General features: G+C 55.3%; 1 protein-coding gene across 1 annotated transcript; it reads left to right on the top strand.

The window, feature by feature from the left end:
- Positions 1–292: 292 nt before the first annotated feature.
- Positions 293–14,640, top strand: TTI1 (TELO2 interacting protein 1; the record flags this gene model as incomplete). The annotated part of the gene is made up of 7 exons (XM_084271743.1): positions 293–2,591; positions 3,068–3,229; positions 3,979–4,124; positions 4,955–5,095; positions 6,472–6,676; positions 7,378–7,465; positions 13,173–14,640. The coding sequence occupies 7 exons, from the start codon at positions 293–295 to the stop codon at positions 13,405–13,407; spliced, it is 3,276 nt and encodes a 1,091-aa protein (XP_084127869.1). The 3' UTR covers positions 13,408–14,640.
- Positions 14,641–15,853: the final 1,213 nt, after the last annotated feature.

Below are 15,853 nucleotides of genomic sequence, written 5' to 3'. Positions count from 1 at the left end.
GGGGAACACACGGCGCATGCGCGGCCGCGGCGCCGGAGCCCGCCGAGGCCGCGGGGCGGGCGCGTGCGCAGCACACTCACCCGGGACTTTTCTCGCGCCGTTTCGCCCGCTGCTCGCCCCTGGGCTCCTTTTGTCGCGCTGCCAGTTCGGGCTGTCTCCACATCACGTCCGGCATGTGGCCGCCCGGCGCCGGCAGCAGGTAGGAGGGGCCGCCCCCGAGCGCGGCGGGCTCGGCCTCGGCGGAGCCCCGAGGGGCCGGCCCGGGACGCGGGCTGCGGCGGCCCTGCCCGGCATGGCCGTCTTCGACACCCCCCAGGAGGCCTTCGGGGCCCTGCGGCCCGTCTGCGTGCAGCTGACGAGGGCGCAGACGGCGGAGAACGTGGCGCGGCTGCAGGCCCAGCTGGCAGCCGTGAGCGCCCCGGCCCTGCAGGAGCTGCAGGAGTACGTCCTGTTCCCCCTGCGCTTCGCCCTGAAGGTGCCGGGGCCCAGGCCCGAGCGGCTGGCGCGGGGCCTGGTGCGGTGCCTCTCCTCCGTGCTGGCCGCGACGCGGGTGAAGCGGCCCGAGCTGCTGCGGGAGCTGTTCTCCGAGCTCTGTACGTGCCTCTCCCCCCCTGCCAGCACCAGCAAACCGGCCCCGCAGTCGGAGGAGGTGAAGCTGGACGTAATCCAGGCGCTCCACACCCTGCTGCATTCGGCCTGCGGGGACGTTATCCTGTCGCTGTACCAGCCCTCCACCCTTCCTCTCTTAGGATTTGCTGTGTCTCTGCTGCTGGGCCTGGCGGAGCAAGAGAAAGCCAAGCAAGTCAAGGTCTCTGCTTTGAAGTGCTTACAGGTCCTGGTTCTGCAGTGCGACTGCCAGGGGCATCCCCACCTCAGTGAGGACGAGGCGCAGCACTGCGGGGACTTGTTCGCCTCTTTCCTGCCTGGGATCTCCATCACCCTGGCCCGGGTCGTCACTGGAGACATCAAACAAGGTCACAAAACCACCGTTTCTGCCATCAGGCTCTTTTACCTGATTGTTGGCTTGGTAATGGCAGATATGCAGCTAGCCAGAGTCCCAGAGAGTAAAGAAAAGCTGCCAGTGGAACACAGCAGAATCTCAGAACTCGTGGTCCATAGAGGACCTGGCTGGAGGAAAAGCACTGCTGAAAAACTCTCTCTCCTCCTGCCTAAAATGGTTGAATTCTCTTCAGTTCACCCCCACTGGAAAGTGAGACTGGAGCTGGTGGAACTGGTCCACCACCTGCTGAGGAACTGCAGTCAGTCGCTGGTGGGCTCATTCAGTCATCTTTTGAAGGCCTTGGTTGGGCTGGTGAACGATGAGAACAGCCAAGTCCAGAGCAGGTGCAGCGAGGTTCTGCGAGGCATCGCAGAGCAGAGGATGGTGGCACAGAACAGGGCTCTTGCCGATGTCCTGTCCGAGAACCTCCACGCCCTTGCCACGGCTCTTCCTCGCCTGATGAACTCTCAGGATGACACGGGCAAGGTGGCCACTCTGAGCTTGTTGCTCGGCTACTTGAAGCTGCTGGGCCCCAAAATTAACCTTGTCCTCAACTCCGTATCCCACCTCCAGCGCCTGTCCAAGGCGCTGGTGCAGGTCCTGGAGCTGGACGTGACGGATGTGAAGATAGTGGAGGAGCGACGCCGGGGCTGCCAGGGCGTGTGCGGGCCCCCAGGCTCCCTGCAGCACGGCGTGCTGGGGGGCAGGTGCCAGAGGAAATACTTCCGCTTCTTCACGGAGGAGAAGGTCGTCCAGCTCCTCCAGCAGGTTTGCCGTGTCCTGGGCTACTATGGGAACCTGTATTTGCTCGTGGACCATTTCCTGGGGCTGTACGGCGAGTCTGGGCTGTACCGGAAGCAGGCAGCCATGGTGCTCAACGAGCTGGTGGCAGGAGCTGCGGGCATGGGGGTGGGTGTGCTTCAGGAACGGGACGTTGTGCCCAGCGTGGATGATCTCAGAGGGTCCGTAACGTCCATCCTCGATGAGTACCAGGACCAGGCAAACTGGTATTTGATCACCAGCATTGAGACAGAAGAAATCAGCCAGGAGCACCCTGGGCAGCGCTCAGGACTTCCTGCCCGGCTGGAGGGCGCAGGCAGCAGCGTTCTCCTTCCATCCTCAGAGCCTCCCGCAACCACCCACACCATGAACAGCAACATCTGGCAGATCTGCATCCAGCTGGAAGGCGTCAGCTGCTTCGCCGCTGTCCTGGGCAGGGAGTTCCGGCTGCTGCTGCTGTCAGCCCTCTACCCTGTGCTGGAGAAGGCTGGTGACAGGACTCTGCTCATCAGCGAGACGGCACTGGGGACGCTGGTGGACATGTCTGTGGCCTGTGGCTACGACTCTGTGCAGTGCCTGATCCGTGAGAACTCTGACTACCTGGTGAACGGGATCTCGCTGAGTTTGCGGCAGCTGGGGCACCAGCCACGCGCTGCCCAGGTCCTGGACACGATGCTCAGGCACTCTGGTGCCAGCTTGCTGCCTCTGGTGGAAGACGTTATCCAGGATGTCCTGGCTACACTGGATCAGTCTTACAACGCCCAGGCTGCCACCTTCCTCAGGGTCCTCCACTCAGTGATGACAGCGTTAGGTATCTAAGTGATGGTTACTTGCTCACTCTGGTCTTCCTGTAAGGAAGGGCGCTTGGCTCTGGCCTCTCAGCTTGCCCTGGTTGATTTCAGGTAGCTGGGGCACTGCAGGGATGATGGTGCTTTCGCTGTGCTTGGTGGGGCAGCTCTCAAGCAAAAAGTGCCAATAACTTCCCCTCTCCACAGCCAGTTTCTGTCTGAGCTGCAGGAACAGGGCCTGGAGTGGCTGGGACAGGCTGGATTCACTCTCCCAGGAGTGTTCTGTAGAAGCAGATGGGGTGTGTCCCTGTTTTTATGGGGGTTTTACCGTTCTCACACTGTCACAGAGGTCACGGGGATGTGACAGCAGGTGCCCAACTGCAGTTTAGCTCCATGAGGCTTCAGAGCCATGGTTGTGTTTCAAGCACTCTGTGGCACCTTGCTGGCTGGCAGGAGGGGATCACGCTTGCTTAGTGACACATCAGTTCCCTTTTTGCAGTGCAGTGGTTTGGGTCATCCTGCAGTGAGGAGCATCAGCAGCCAGAGGAGTCCCAGGGGCAGCAGGGGACAAGCCAAGAAGTGGAGCGGTTCTTCCTCGACTACATCAGGCAGAAGCAGATGGCAGAGGGTGATGTTGCTGACACAGAGGATGAGGAGACAGGTCAGTACTGTGTGTGACTGGAGAAGAGTGTGCTCAGCTTGGAGAAAGGAAGTGTCCACTGAGGTTTCCTTTTGTCAGGTGGGGGGGACTTGGGACAGGCTGAAAGCCAGCTCACTCCTGGCAGTCTCAGGTCTGCTTTGAGTTGACCTGGGCTTGTGGAAGGTGCTGCTGGGTGTTCTTGCTTTGTTCTGTGCATGGGGGAGTGAAATGTCTGCAGATCAAGGCTTGTCCAGCTCAAAGGCACAAGCACACTGGTTTTCCTTACCTCTTAAGGTGCTGTTGGGAGTTCTGGGATCCTACTGCTTTTTCCTCACACTCCCTTGGGAAACCCTGTCCATTTTCTCCTGGCTAATGATGCCACCACTGACTGATGATCCCTTCCCACTGGGCCTTGGCAGGCCCTGCAGGCATTCAGATGGGGAACCCTTTTTGTCCTTACTGGGCTGTGCTGCAATCCTGACCTTTAAATACTTCCTCTTCAAATGCCCAGGCTTTTCATCTTTAATAAAAATCAATGGGAAGTCAGTCCATGGTGAAGAGAGACTGCAAATGTCAGATCAACTGCACTGTCCAGTAAGGAAAGCAAACCTTCCCTAGCCCTAAGCTCTTACCTGAGTCTGACAGCTCACAGAACTCAGGCAGAGACTGGACTTAATCTCAGTATGTTCCAGGTAGTTGTGGGTGGGTATCATGAGCTCCCAGAACTTCCAGGTCATTTCCATTGCTTCAGTAATGGCTTTGCCTTCCAGATGAGGTTCCCCCCCTTGCTAAGCCAGAGCCAAACTCTGACACAGAAGGAGAAGCTCCACTGCCAAGCCACGCTCAGCTGGCCAGAGATGTGATGGAGAGGTGCATCCACTTGCTGTCCCATGGGAACCTCCGCGTGCGGCTGAAGGTCAGTGAGCAGCAGCTTTGAAGGCACAGAAGTGCCTGTGAAGGGGGCTGGTAGTCCCTTGACACCTGCAGGGGGGATGCTGGGCTTCCTGCCCTAATGGAGTTAGTGCTGTCATGTGCTTCCTCAGAACAGACCCTCCAGGAGTGGGCTAGGGGAGGGGAGACAGTTTTCTGGGAGTGGTCTGGTTTCAGAAGGGCAGCCAGGCTGAACAGAATCTGCAGGGTGGCTTCATGTCAGGCACCTTCCCTTGGTTCTTATGACAGCTGCATCTTGTGCCTCAGCCTTTGGTGGAGGAGGCAGAAGCATCTTTCTCCCATCTAGGCCTCCCATCCCCCTTCCTCAGAGTGTAGGACACAGACTGATTAACATTTCTGAAGTTGCTGGGGTGATGATAAGCAGGGCTAAAAGCCTGGGTTGTTTTAATTATGAAAATCCTTTGAAGGTGGCCTCCTTTTACCCTGCAGAGGGAGAGGGAAACGCAGCAGGGAGGTGTAACCCAGATTCTTAGCACAGCCCCAGCCCTGCCAGGTGATCCTGCCCCTGTGCCACGGGAGCAGAGGGTCCCAGTGCATTGCTCAGCCTGCAGGATCAGGCCAGAAATCACCCCCTGGCTCCAGCACAGCCCAGGTTATGTCACTGTGCTACTTGTGCCTTTCCAGACCGGCCCGTGCTCTGCCCTGTTCTGTTACCCCAGCTCACACTGAGGTGGAACTGCCCTTCTGTGGTAAAGCCCTTCTTTCTCCTGGCTGCCCAGCATGACTCTGGGGATCCTCTTCATGAAAGCCTTCATGCTGCAGCACTCACAGTCTGCTACTGCCCCTCTTGCCCAGGTGCTGGACGTGCTGGAGCTGTGTGTAACTCTGCTGCACCCTCACAGAAACCATCTGCTTCCCATGGCTCACCGCGTGTGGCCGGCGCTCGTCACCCGGCTGACCAGCGACGACCCTCTGGCAGTGCTCAGAGCCTTCAAGGTACAGCAGCACACCCCTGCCAACAGCCTCCGAGCTGCTGCCTGGCAGGCAGGAGGCTCAGGCCCTGCTGTGGCTGTGGGAGGGGAGCACTGAGCTTGTGGCATGATTTCAAGGTGTGCTTTGGGATACGGGGTCACCACCCTGCAGTGGGTGGGCTTGTACCACTCCCACTGCAGCTTGTCCACAGGTAAAACCTCGACCCTGTTCCTGGGGGAGACAGCAATGTTAGTGGTTATTGCAGGGAGGCAGAAAGCAGTTCTTCTGCAGCCTAAGCAGCTGTCAGAGGCACTGCACAGTGCAGCTCACCCCTGCTGGGAGCGACAGTCCCAGCACCCCCATTTGGAAGTCACAGACTGAAGGAAAGGCACTGCCACAGGGTAGAGGCATTGGCAGGTGAGAGGTTAAGCAAAGATTTAGCCTCAGAACACTTAAACACCTCCTGACCACATCAACTGACTGCATTCTCTTCCTGACTCACAAGTTGGATGATAAAATATGTTTCCAGAGGTTGCCAGCCCCAGGGCTTCCTCTGCTGTGCAGAATGAGATTCATTGTAGAGTCTTTCAGTGTGAATAAAGGAGAGTTCTGGTTCCCTGAATTCCAGCAGCATTTCAGAGCAGCCATCTCTCACACATGCCTGCCCTAAAAAAAAGGGAAAGACTGCTACACAGCCTGATTAACCCCTGAGAACTTCAAGGGGTTGTTACTATTAGCACCAAGTTTGGGTTTCATTAGAAGAAACCCCCAGGACTGGCTTCCTCCCTAGACCTCAGGGCAGGATACTTCCAGTCAGTGTTAAGCCAAACACCCAGCATCCCAGTCCTGTGCACTGAGACCATGAGCACAGGGAAGTTCCAAGCAGGAAGCGTGTTCTGGTGGGGGTGGCCCCTGGAACTCCCCTCTGTTGTTATGTGTATTTAAGGCCATTCTCCAGGCCAGGTTAGTTTTTATCCCACCACACCCCAGTACTGTTGGGTGCCCCAGGCTGTAGGCAGTTGGCCTTTCTGTTTGCTGGCATGCTGCTAAAATCTGGTGATTTAGATTTTAGTGGCATTTTCCATCAGAGGCTCCTCCAACAGTTCTGAAGAAGCCTTCACAAGTTACTCTTACCTTTACTGTGCTGAGGAGCAGGGGGGTTCCAGGAGGTTAGCCAGCTCAGACTGGAGGGCAGGGTGCAGGACACTTGGCCTCTCAGTGGAGGATTTGCCTTCTGCTCCTTAGGGGAAGCTGTGCCAGGGCTGGTCAGATCCCTCTCAACTGCAAAAGAGTTACCAGTGGAGAGTGAATGCCTTTTTCCCCGAGCTGGTGAGGGTTGCTGAGCTCCTCCCAGTCCTGTACGTGCTGTTACCCTCCAGTAACTGATGTTTCCTCTCTAGGTGCTGTGTACCTTGGCTCAAAAGTGTGGAGACTTCCTGAGGCAGAGATTCTCCAAAGATGTCCTACCCAAGCTGACCAGTTGCCTCCTCAGCCAGGCCCCAGCAAGTGCCAGAGCTGGGCCTGTGTACAGCCACACACTTGCCTTCAAGCTGCAGCTGGCTGTGCTGGAGGGACTGGGCTCTCTGTGTGAGAAGTTGGATATGGGTGAGTACCAGGAAAAGCAGAGGCTGTATGGGATTTCTGCCAGACTTACCTCTTCACCTCTCCTCTCAGCTGACCTGGCCTGTAATTGCTTCTCATCCTTCTGCTGCCCTGTGGGATCGATTTCCTGATCTTCTCCAGCCTCATCCCATTCAGGTTCTGCTGAGCCCTAATCTATCCTCTCTACAGAGGAGCAGGTTGCTCTTTTCTCCCCAGGAGACAAATGGGAGAGAAGATTCCCAGCACCTTGCAGAATCTGTCCCTCTGCCTTATGCATGAGGGGTGGAGTTCCTGGGTTGCTGCAGCTGGGTCTGTTGGGCCATGCTTTATTCTTAATTAACTGAAGAACTGGTCTCCTGACTAAGCTGACTGGTTCCATTTTGGGGCATCTCTCTGGGTGACCCTTTAAATGCAGCACATGCCATTCTTCCACTGAAAGAACCTCTGGGATAACTGGTTAACTTTCTGGAGCTGGCTTTGATGAGGAGAAAGTTTGCTGGCTGGGTGCTCTTTTCCTCTCTCAGTGCCCTTGATTGCTTTTCTGGCTTGGCAGCAAGATGCTTAAGAGGCAAGGTCAGAAGAGCTCTGGGTCAGACAGTTCAAAGGCTCAGAAGCCACTTGCTGCCAATTTAGAGCTGATCCTGTTAGGCAGCAGCCACTGAGCAGGTTACCTCCTATCCTTCTCTTCTGTTCCGTTCCTGCAGGCGAGAGTGACCTGAATAAAGTGGCAGATGCCTGCCTGATTTACCTCAGTGCCAAGCAGCCCATGAAACTGCAAGAAGCTGCCCAGAGGTAAGTAATGTCTCTCACAGTGCAGGGGTATCAGGTGTGCAGGCAGTGGGGCACAGAGGGAGCACAATAACCCCTCTCCCACTCCTCGTTCTGGCACGTTTGAGTGCTCTAGCACAGGGTGTCTCAGGGAAGTTAACTCCTTTCTCTGGTGAAGTAGCAGTTGCTACCCAAAATGAGCTGGAGAGGTTGGCTCTCTGCAAGTTACTGCTGCCTTTCACATTACCTCATAGTGCATTTGGGGACAGAGGGGGGAAGATGTGCTACTTGTTGTTTTCCAGCCACCTCTCACACTAGAGTACTTGGGGCTCTTGGCCCACGGGGGGCACAAGACACCTCTGCAAGAGCACACGCCAGACACTGCTGTGTGTTTTATCACTTGATCCCTTCTGCAGGCTGGGGGATTTACTTTTGCTGTCCTTCCACTTTCCCTGGGCTCGCATCAGCCCAGGCTTTGCCAGGTGGACTGGAGTTCATGTGGGAAGCTGTCAGTCTTGGCACCAGCCGTGCTCGGAGGAGGCTGGGAGAGGTTAAGGAGCACACACACGGTGTAGGGGAAGAGATACCAGCTCTGTGTAGTGTTGACAGACAGCCTTTGCTGCTTGCTGTTCAGCATCCTGCTCAGCCTGTTCTTGCTGTCAGGATAAGAAATTGCTGTTGTCACATGTTGTCACCTGGAAGCAAGGCCAGAGGTTTCCATAGCCCAGTCAGAGAACACGCAGAGCGAATCAGGAAGCCGTGCACCTCTGCTGAAGGACAGGGTGAACCCCCCTCTCTGTGTGGCCAAGCCTCTCCCTCGAGCAGAGGGGAAGCCAGCAGGCTGGGCAGGCAGGGATTTCAGAGGCTGCTGGAGAGAGAGCAGGGATTTCAGCAGGCAGGCTGCTGGAGAGAGAGGAGCTGGCAGTTCCCTTTCACCTGAGCGCAGGCGTCCCAGGGGGTTGCGGGGCTCTGAAGGGCTTTTGTGTAGCTGGGCAGCAGTTTAGAGGGAGAGAGCTCTCAGAAGCTGTGGCTTTGTTTGTGTTCCTGTGCTGGGAGAGGAGGGTTATTTTTACCTTGGTGGTTTCATTGCATCGCAGCGGGCGTCAGCAGCGCTGGTTCTGCAGAGGGGCTCCTCGCTGCAGCCTCACAGCCCCTTCATGCAGTACAGCCTTCAGCTGGGTAAGCAGTGCTGGGGTGGAAAGCAGAACACTGGCATTTACCTAGATATTTGGAGTCTGAAGCTTTTAAATCATTAACAAAGCAGTCTGAGAAGCTGTGCAATTTCCCCCCACAGCAGGGGTGGGGGGAAGTACCGAATTAGCCCTGTGAGGCAGTAGGGTCCTGAGGAGCTGAGCAGTGAAGCTGCTCTTCTCTTTCTGGAGAAAAGGGCTGCAAACTCCAGGGAAAGAGCGTTTTTCTTCTGTATATTGTTTTTGTTCTATTTTAAGGGAAGAATGCCACATGTTACACTGCTCTCCCCACGCCTTTGATGCTCCACACATGATACATTTCACTGAACAAAGCAAGGTGCTCTGTAGCTCTGCTGGCCAGACACGTACACGCATCGTGCCTGGCCTGATACTAACCAGGCACGTGGCAGCACTTGCAGGTCTCTGTGCTGTTCAGTTTAATCCTGATTCCAGGCCTTGGAACCTGGCTAGGCCAGAGTTAAACACATCCCAGTCACTTCTAGCTGACACATGATGGGGAGTTTCAGCTTGGAAGAGTCACAGTGAGAGCCCCAGCGCCAGGGTAAGAATCGCCTCCCAGCCAGGCTTCAGTTTCCCTTCTCCAGCAGCTCAGCCACCAGCCTCCTGTAAGCTCCAGCCCTTTCCCCTGCTCTCCACGTGCCCAAAAGCAATCCTGCAGGCTGACACAGGCTGTCACATGTAAGGCCCTTTCCATCTAGGCAAGGACAACCTTATCAACCAGACACATGAAGAATTCTGCATCTTAAACGCTTCTAAACCCAGACAGACCAGAACTAATCTCAGCTGCAGCCCAAGTGCCAACATACGTCACATAACTCAGCTTTATCACTGCAGAAATCATACAAGGTAAAAAGCTGTTTGGAATCAGCTTGCCATATTGATTTATACTAACTGGCCTTTGCTCAGCTTCTCAGATTCTTACTCAACTCATGAGTTGTGACCTGCCAAGAACAAGGTCAGGTCTTACAAAGTCAGTAGCAGCTCCAATAATCTCCTGCACTAAGTGAAGATTCTGGAGGTATGTGAAGGGCTAAGCAGGAGGGTTTTTGGCCAAGGTACTGAAGCCACTAAAGAAAAGTTTTGGCTGTCTTCCAGGGATGTTATCGTGCCCCAAGGAGGCTGCTTAATCCCATTTGTGGGACCCTGTAGTTTTATTAGATGAACCAGTGGGAGTAAGTGAATTCTGTAGCTGCAGCTTCATGCAATGCTCAACAGGCAGAGAGATGCTGGGAAGAAATAAAGAGAACTCCAGCGTGACTGAGGAAGAGAAAATTGGACAATGAGCTGTAAGATGAGTGCTGGGAGTATTCCAGGAGAGGAAAATTATCTAGACCTTGGGAAAAGCATCTGCTGAAGAGGAGTTTGGGAAGGCTGGGGAGCAACACCAGATAAGTCTTTGCTTTCATTGAAAATAAACCAGTGCAACTGTGGGTAGAGTGACCAGAAACACTTGAGCAGATAAGGGGGGGGGGGGGGGGGGGGGGGGGGGGCCCTGGGAGTGAGGCAGGGGGAAGGTGGTGGAAACCAAAACTCACAGGATGTAAATCTGAGTGTCTTGTCAATCCATTAAGTTGTGTCATCCCTGACAAGCTTTCTGCTTAGATGAAAGGAAAAAAATACCTTGGAAAGAAAGAGAGATGAAGTAGCAGTCAGTGGCTGATGTCAGCACTTCACACACAGCTCTGGATGCTCTCAGTTTGGAGTAACTGTTCTGAAATTCACCCTTAATTACCAATCAGTGTTTACAGCCTGGGGAGTGTATCACCTGACCTTTTGGTCAAGAGTCTGGACAGAAACCTGGTGGGTTTTTTCAAGATGTAGAAATAATTTCCCCAGTTCTGACTGGAGCCTGTGGTAAACTGTGTCTAATTAAACACTCAGCAGAGGCACAAGAGCCAGAACAATTTGTCCTGTTGCCAGCCTGGTCACTGTGCTGTGGCTTTGCTGAGAGCCTGGGAAAAGACAACCAAACTCTGCTCTGTGCTAGTAGAATGAATTGTTTAGCACAACTGGAACAAATATGAGCTATTTTTGGACCTTTTTAGATCCCAAAGTTGATTACACAGCATACCTGTGTTGGATTGGGTGGTGTGTTGGATACCTATTGACAGCTGTCACCCACAGCCTGGGCTGAAGGACACTGGAGCAGCCACCTGCACAGGGCACAAATAATAATAATAAAAAAATCAATACAATGATATTTAAGTTAAAAAAAAACCAACAACAGAAAACAAACCTGGATTAACCCCAGAATTCTTTACCATGGAAACAGGTTGCTTAGAAACTACCCCAGAGTTAGTTGGAAAATATAAGAGTCAAGTTGTTCTTTGAGCTGCACAGTGTTCCAGGCTATCAGGAGATAATCACACCCCTCTGGCCATCATGGGCACGACAGGCAGGGGAGTTCTCCAGGGACCAGCTAATCTCTTGAGGGTTGCTCTCTCCAGGGCAGCTGATTGGGAAGAGGTTGGAGAGCAGAGAATCTTTGCTGTGACTAGAGGAGGGGAAGTTGTGCCTGTGCTGGAGACGCAGAATCCAGCTCAAGAGCATCTCCAGTTCCCATGTTGGTTTCCCAGTGGCTCATCTTTCTTGCCTGGGCCATTCCACCCCAGCCATCAGGAGTGAGGATTATTTCTCTGCAGCTCCCCACCAGCAGCAGCCCAGCAAAAGCTTGGGGAAGCCACTGGGACCTGCTGCTGGCTGGCAGGCAGCTGCACACTCACACTGCCGTGGCCAAGTGAGCACCAGGAGAGCCCGGGGAGCTGGGAGAGCTGGGGCAGGGATGGCAGGGATGGCAGGGATGGCAGGGATGGCAGGGATGGCAGGGACGGCAGGGACGGCAGGGGCAGGCCCCAGCCCCAGCGAGCCTGCTGTGCTGGGGTCAGACCAGCCCTCCCCAGGCTGCAGTAACAAAGGCAGGGCAGTGAGAGCCCTGTGAGCTCACCTGCTCTGGCCATCCCCCAGACAGACAGCGTGTGGCTGCTGCCAGGCACAGCTGTCTCCTCAGAGCACGCTGGGGCTGGTTCCTCTGGAGCAGACAGACAGACAGGCACCCTTGGGAGGGGACACTGCCAGCAGCACCAACGCTTCCCTCATGGCTGTGCAGAGACAGGCAGGTGGTTCATGGCAGACAGGCAAAAGCCACAACTTTGGCTGCTCTTGGAATGAGGAGTCTGCAGCCACCAGGTTACTGTGAAGAGAGGAGCTGCTCCTGGTGCCTCCTCCTCACTGCCCTGTGCCCCCGGGTGACCCAAGGCTCTGCACTCCCCTTCAGAGGAGAGTGCTGTGGGTGATCTCTGCCTGCTCTGCATGGGAAGCAAGCTCACCTCAGGGATTAAAATTCTTCAGGGACAGGTTTTGGCAGCAACCAAATCTGGATCCTGTGTGGCTTTTGTAGCAGGTGATCTTTGGTTTCAGAGAGGGGAGTTCTGTCCTGGCCTTCGTGGGGACCAGACACAGCCCCACCCTGGTTACCTCATCCAGCCCCACAACCTCACGTTCTCCTCACAGCCCCATGACCTCAGTAGAACCTAAAGACACGTGGCCAGGCATTTACTGGGGTCTCAGGAAGCTGACCTGTGGGTTTGGTGAGCGCTGAGTGCCCTGGGTGCTCAGAGCCTCCCCAGGAGCTCCAAGCACTCAGCACCGTGCAGGAAGAGCCCTTGCAGTGCTCTGGGGCAGCCTGCAAGCTCTAGTTTAGTTTCATACATGGCCCAGACAGAAAACTGAATACCAGTTTAGCCCAATACACCTTGGGCATTAAGCCCCAGCCCAGCCCCAGCCAAGCCCAAAGGTTACTGGCAACAAGAACTGGCAGGAAGAAATGAGTAAGCGTGGGTCACATGAAGCAGCTGTTTGCACTTCTGCTCCTTGGAGCTTCCTGCTCTCCAGCAGGACCATCCACAGCATCTCTGACAGCATCTCCCAGCTGGACTCAGAAGGGTGAAGTCCAGACTCAAAAGCCAAATCCCCACCTTACCTGGGGTATGAAATTCAGTGTGAAACACATCAAGGCACCAGTAAAACGCTGGAGGAAGCTGTCATTCCTCTCCCTGTCCATTCTATTGCTAATTCGAGCTTCAAGACCCCAGAACATCCTGCTTTGTAAAAGGTGCTGTGCAGAAGGAAGACAGTGAGGCAGCTGATAAGGACTTGGGGTGGGAGGAGACCTCCTAAGCAGAATGCCCTCAGTACAGGGCTCTGTTCTACCCGTGCCCAGCCTGGGCAGCTCTCCAGGTTTTACCACTGTGGTGCTGAGACCACAGCCTGGGTCACTTGTCCACCAGCTGCTTGTCAGATGTTGTAACTTGCTGTGTAGCATAACTGTTTTTCTCCCACTGGCTGCTGATGTGGAACCCCTGATCTGTCATCTCCTGGGCACAGGAGCCACTTCAGTGGCTCTAATGAGCCTCCAAGCCTGGGTTGCAGACAACATCAAAGCGCTCTGTTAATGACCCTCTTGGGTGCCAATCAAAAGGCCTTCTCCTTACCCTTCCCTTTCTTCCCACTGTTTCCCAAAGCGTTTTCCTCCACTTAATGCACGTGGACCCTGACAGCACCTGGCTGCTCCTGAACGAGGTGTGGTGCCCGCAGGGGTACGAGCCGCCCCACGCCAGCCTGCGGCCCCTGCAGCTCCGCGGGATGGGGAGGCAGCGGAACGAGTTCACTGACAACGTGCTGCTGCTGCTGGACAGGCTGCAGCAGCAGGAGAGCAGCACACCACGGGCTGCCACCCAGGAGGTGTCTCCTCCTTGAACCCACACAGGGCAAGAGGAGCCGTCAGATAGTGCTCACCTGGGGAAATCCCATCACTTACACCCTGAATCGTTCCAGGGCTGAAGGAGGGACTGGTTGGGCTGAGGGAATGGCTGGTCTGGGGGACTGGCTGAGAAACAGGCCCCATGGGCAGAAGGCTTTTGGGTTTTTTAAACAGCATTTGAGGATGTGGTGGGTACAGCAACCCGATTCCTCCAGACTCGGACTCCTCTGCACATGGTGCTGGAGAGAAGTCCAAGGGCCAGAGCACATCCATTCCAAGTTCTGCAGTGCTAAGTCATTTTCCAGAAGCGAGTTCCCAGTGCTCCATCTCTGGGTGGTGCCTGTTCCATACCCCAACACCCCTCTCACCTGGACAGCGATTGCCAGCACAGAACAAAGGCTTTTCCTGGCCTGAAGCCTTCCCAGGAAGGGAATCCAGTCTGGTGTGCACTGAAAACCTCTTCTTTATAAAACCAGTTAGTATCAGAGAGAGTTAAAAGGCATTTCCAATAAATTCATCACCAGGATCACTGGCAAGGACACCGTGTCCTCTCAAACACCAAGGCTGTTCCCTGCAGCTGGCTGAGGCCGCCCGAGCGCCTCGCGCTCCCTGGTCCTCACCACTGAGCAGGATCTGTGGAGGAACAGCCAGCCCTGATTTACAGCTTGCAGGTGATTTAAGGCTCCTCCTCATTCCCAGATTGCCTCCCATTCTCCTAGGCCATTTTTCACACCTCTCAGCTTTTTGTCACCCACCCCAAGGAGAACCAGAGGAATTTACCTGTCACCTCCCAGGTGGGTGCACACGTGTTCAGATGGTGCAGGGGTGACATTAGGTGTGCACACAGTGGCACCACGGCAGAGTCACAGTTTGCTTGAGCCAGCACAGCTCAGTGCAGCGAGCAGAGAGGACGATGAGTGTTTGGGGTCTGCTTGCTGCCCCTACCAGAGGGCACCACAGCTCAGGGTCCCCTCTCACCTGGAAGCTGCTGTTGTGTGCTCCAGCTCCCAAGCCCTCCAGGCTCCATCCCTTGAGACTGTCCACAGGTGCTGCTTGACTTGGCTGCTCCCAGACCTCACTGTCTCCTGGACTTGTCACCTGCACCCAGTGCTACCTCTGGCAGCGGGCTGCCTCCCGACAGAGCCTCGTACAGCAAAGGGACAGGTGCTGACTGTAAGCTTGAAGCAAGCTCAGAAATGCAAAACCCAAAGCAATAAACTGATTGTTACACAGAACAGGCTTTGTGCATCACTCCTGGGGATCCTGGGTGAGTGTCCATCTTGTATCCTAACTGCTGGGACAAGGGGACTGCCACCAATGCCCACACACCCCGTGGGTGACACCCCCTCGTCTCCCCACTTTGGTTCAGGCTTCACTCCTGGTGCTTCTCCAGGAAGAACACCAGTCTCAGTGGGTTTTTTACCAGGCAGGACAAAGCTGCAGCTCAGCTTTTACCCTTTTCTGCTTTCATAAATACCTGTTCAGTGCTCACCACTGGGATGGGTTTTGTTCAAAGGAACCCTTCAGAGTTGATCTGCCAGGGGAAGACAGGAGAGGTGGAAAGGTGAAATATCACCTTCAGTCTCCAAAGCATCCTTGGGGCTGGTGCAGAATGTTCTGGAGTGTTGTAGCCCTTGATAAAACCCATCCATCAGGTGCACACACAGCATCCAGCCCGTCCCTGCCTTGCCTTTGGCACTGGCTGGAGCTCACACGTGACGCAGCAGCAGCGCCGGGATGGCACTCGCTGCTCCTGCCCAAACCATCTGCTCCGGGCTCTCCACCTGCCTCCCCCTGCCCTCCCCAGCAGCACGGGGCTGGCACAGGCTGCACCTCTTGCTGGGGATGTACAAGTGAAACATGGCCACTGGAAACCTGTGCTACCTCCCTGCAGCTTGGGATCAGCCCCCAGAACAGGCTGGGGAGAAGCACCCCTCCTGTCACCGGGCATCTCCAGCTGCTCCAGGCTGCAGCCAGACAAGTGATTTATCTGCACATGCCCTGCACTGCTGGAATCAGTCACCTGTGGGAAGCAGGAGTAGCCCAGCCTGGCTGGATTCACCTCTGCTGAGGCAAGGCAAGCTTGAAAGAGAAGCCAGTAACCTTTATTCTGGCTTTTTTTAGAACAAAGTTATCCCTGTTTCTGAAAGGAAAAGCACAAACCCAAATGGCATCCACAGTACCCACACCACAGGGAAACACCCCCAGTGAGGAATTAGAGACCTTCTCTTAATTACCAGCTTCCCCATGTAACAGAGCTGGTGGGGGAGCAACTGGAATCAGCTGCATCCACTGGGAAGGGGGCCTTGGGCTGGAGCCCCAGCATGGGCTTCCTGGTGACCCTGCAACACGGCCACCTGGTGCTGGGCTGATGGAGCCCTGAGCTGGGCAGCAGCACTGGCTGTGTGTGACATCAGCTCCCAGGGATGCTGATGGGGATTC

This window comes from Gallinula chloropus (genome assembly GCF_964237585.1).
Source record: "Gallinula chloropus genome assembly, chromosome: 16".
NCBI classification, from domain to species: domain Eukaryota; kingdom Metazoa; phylum Chordata; class Aves; order Gruiformes; family Rallidae; genus Gallinula; species Gallinula chloropus.
This window is presented reverse-complemented; position numbering and strand designations above follow the sequence as displayed.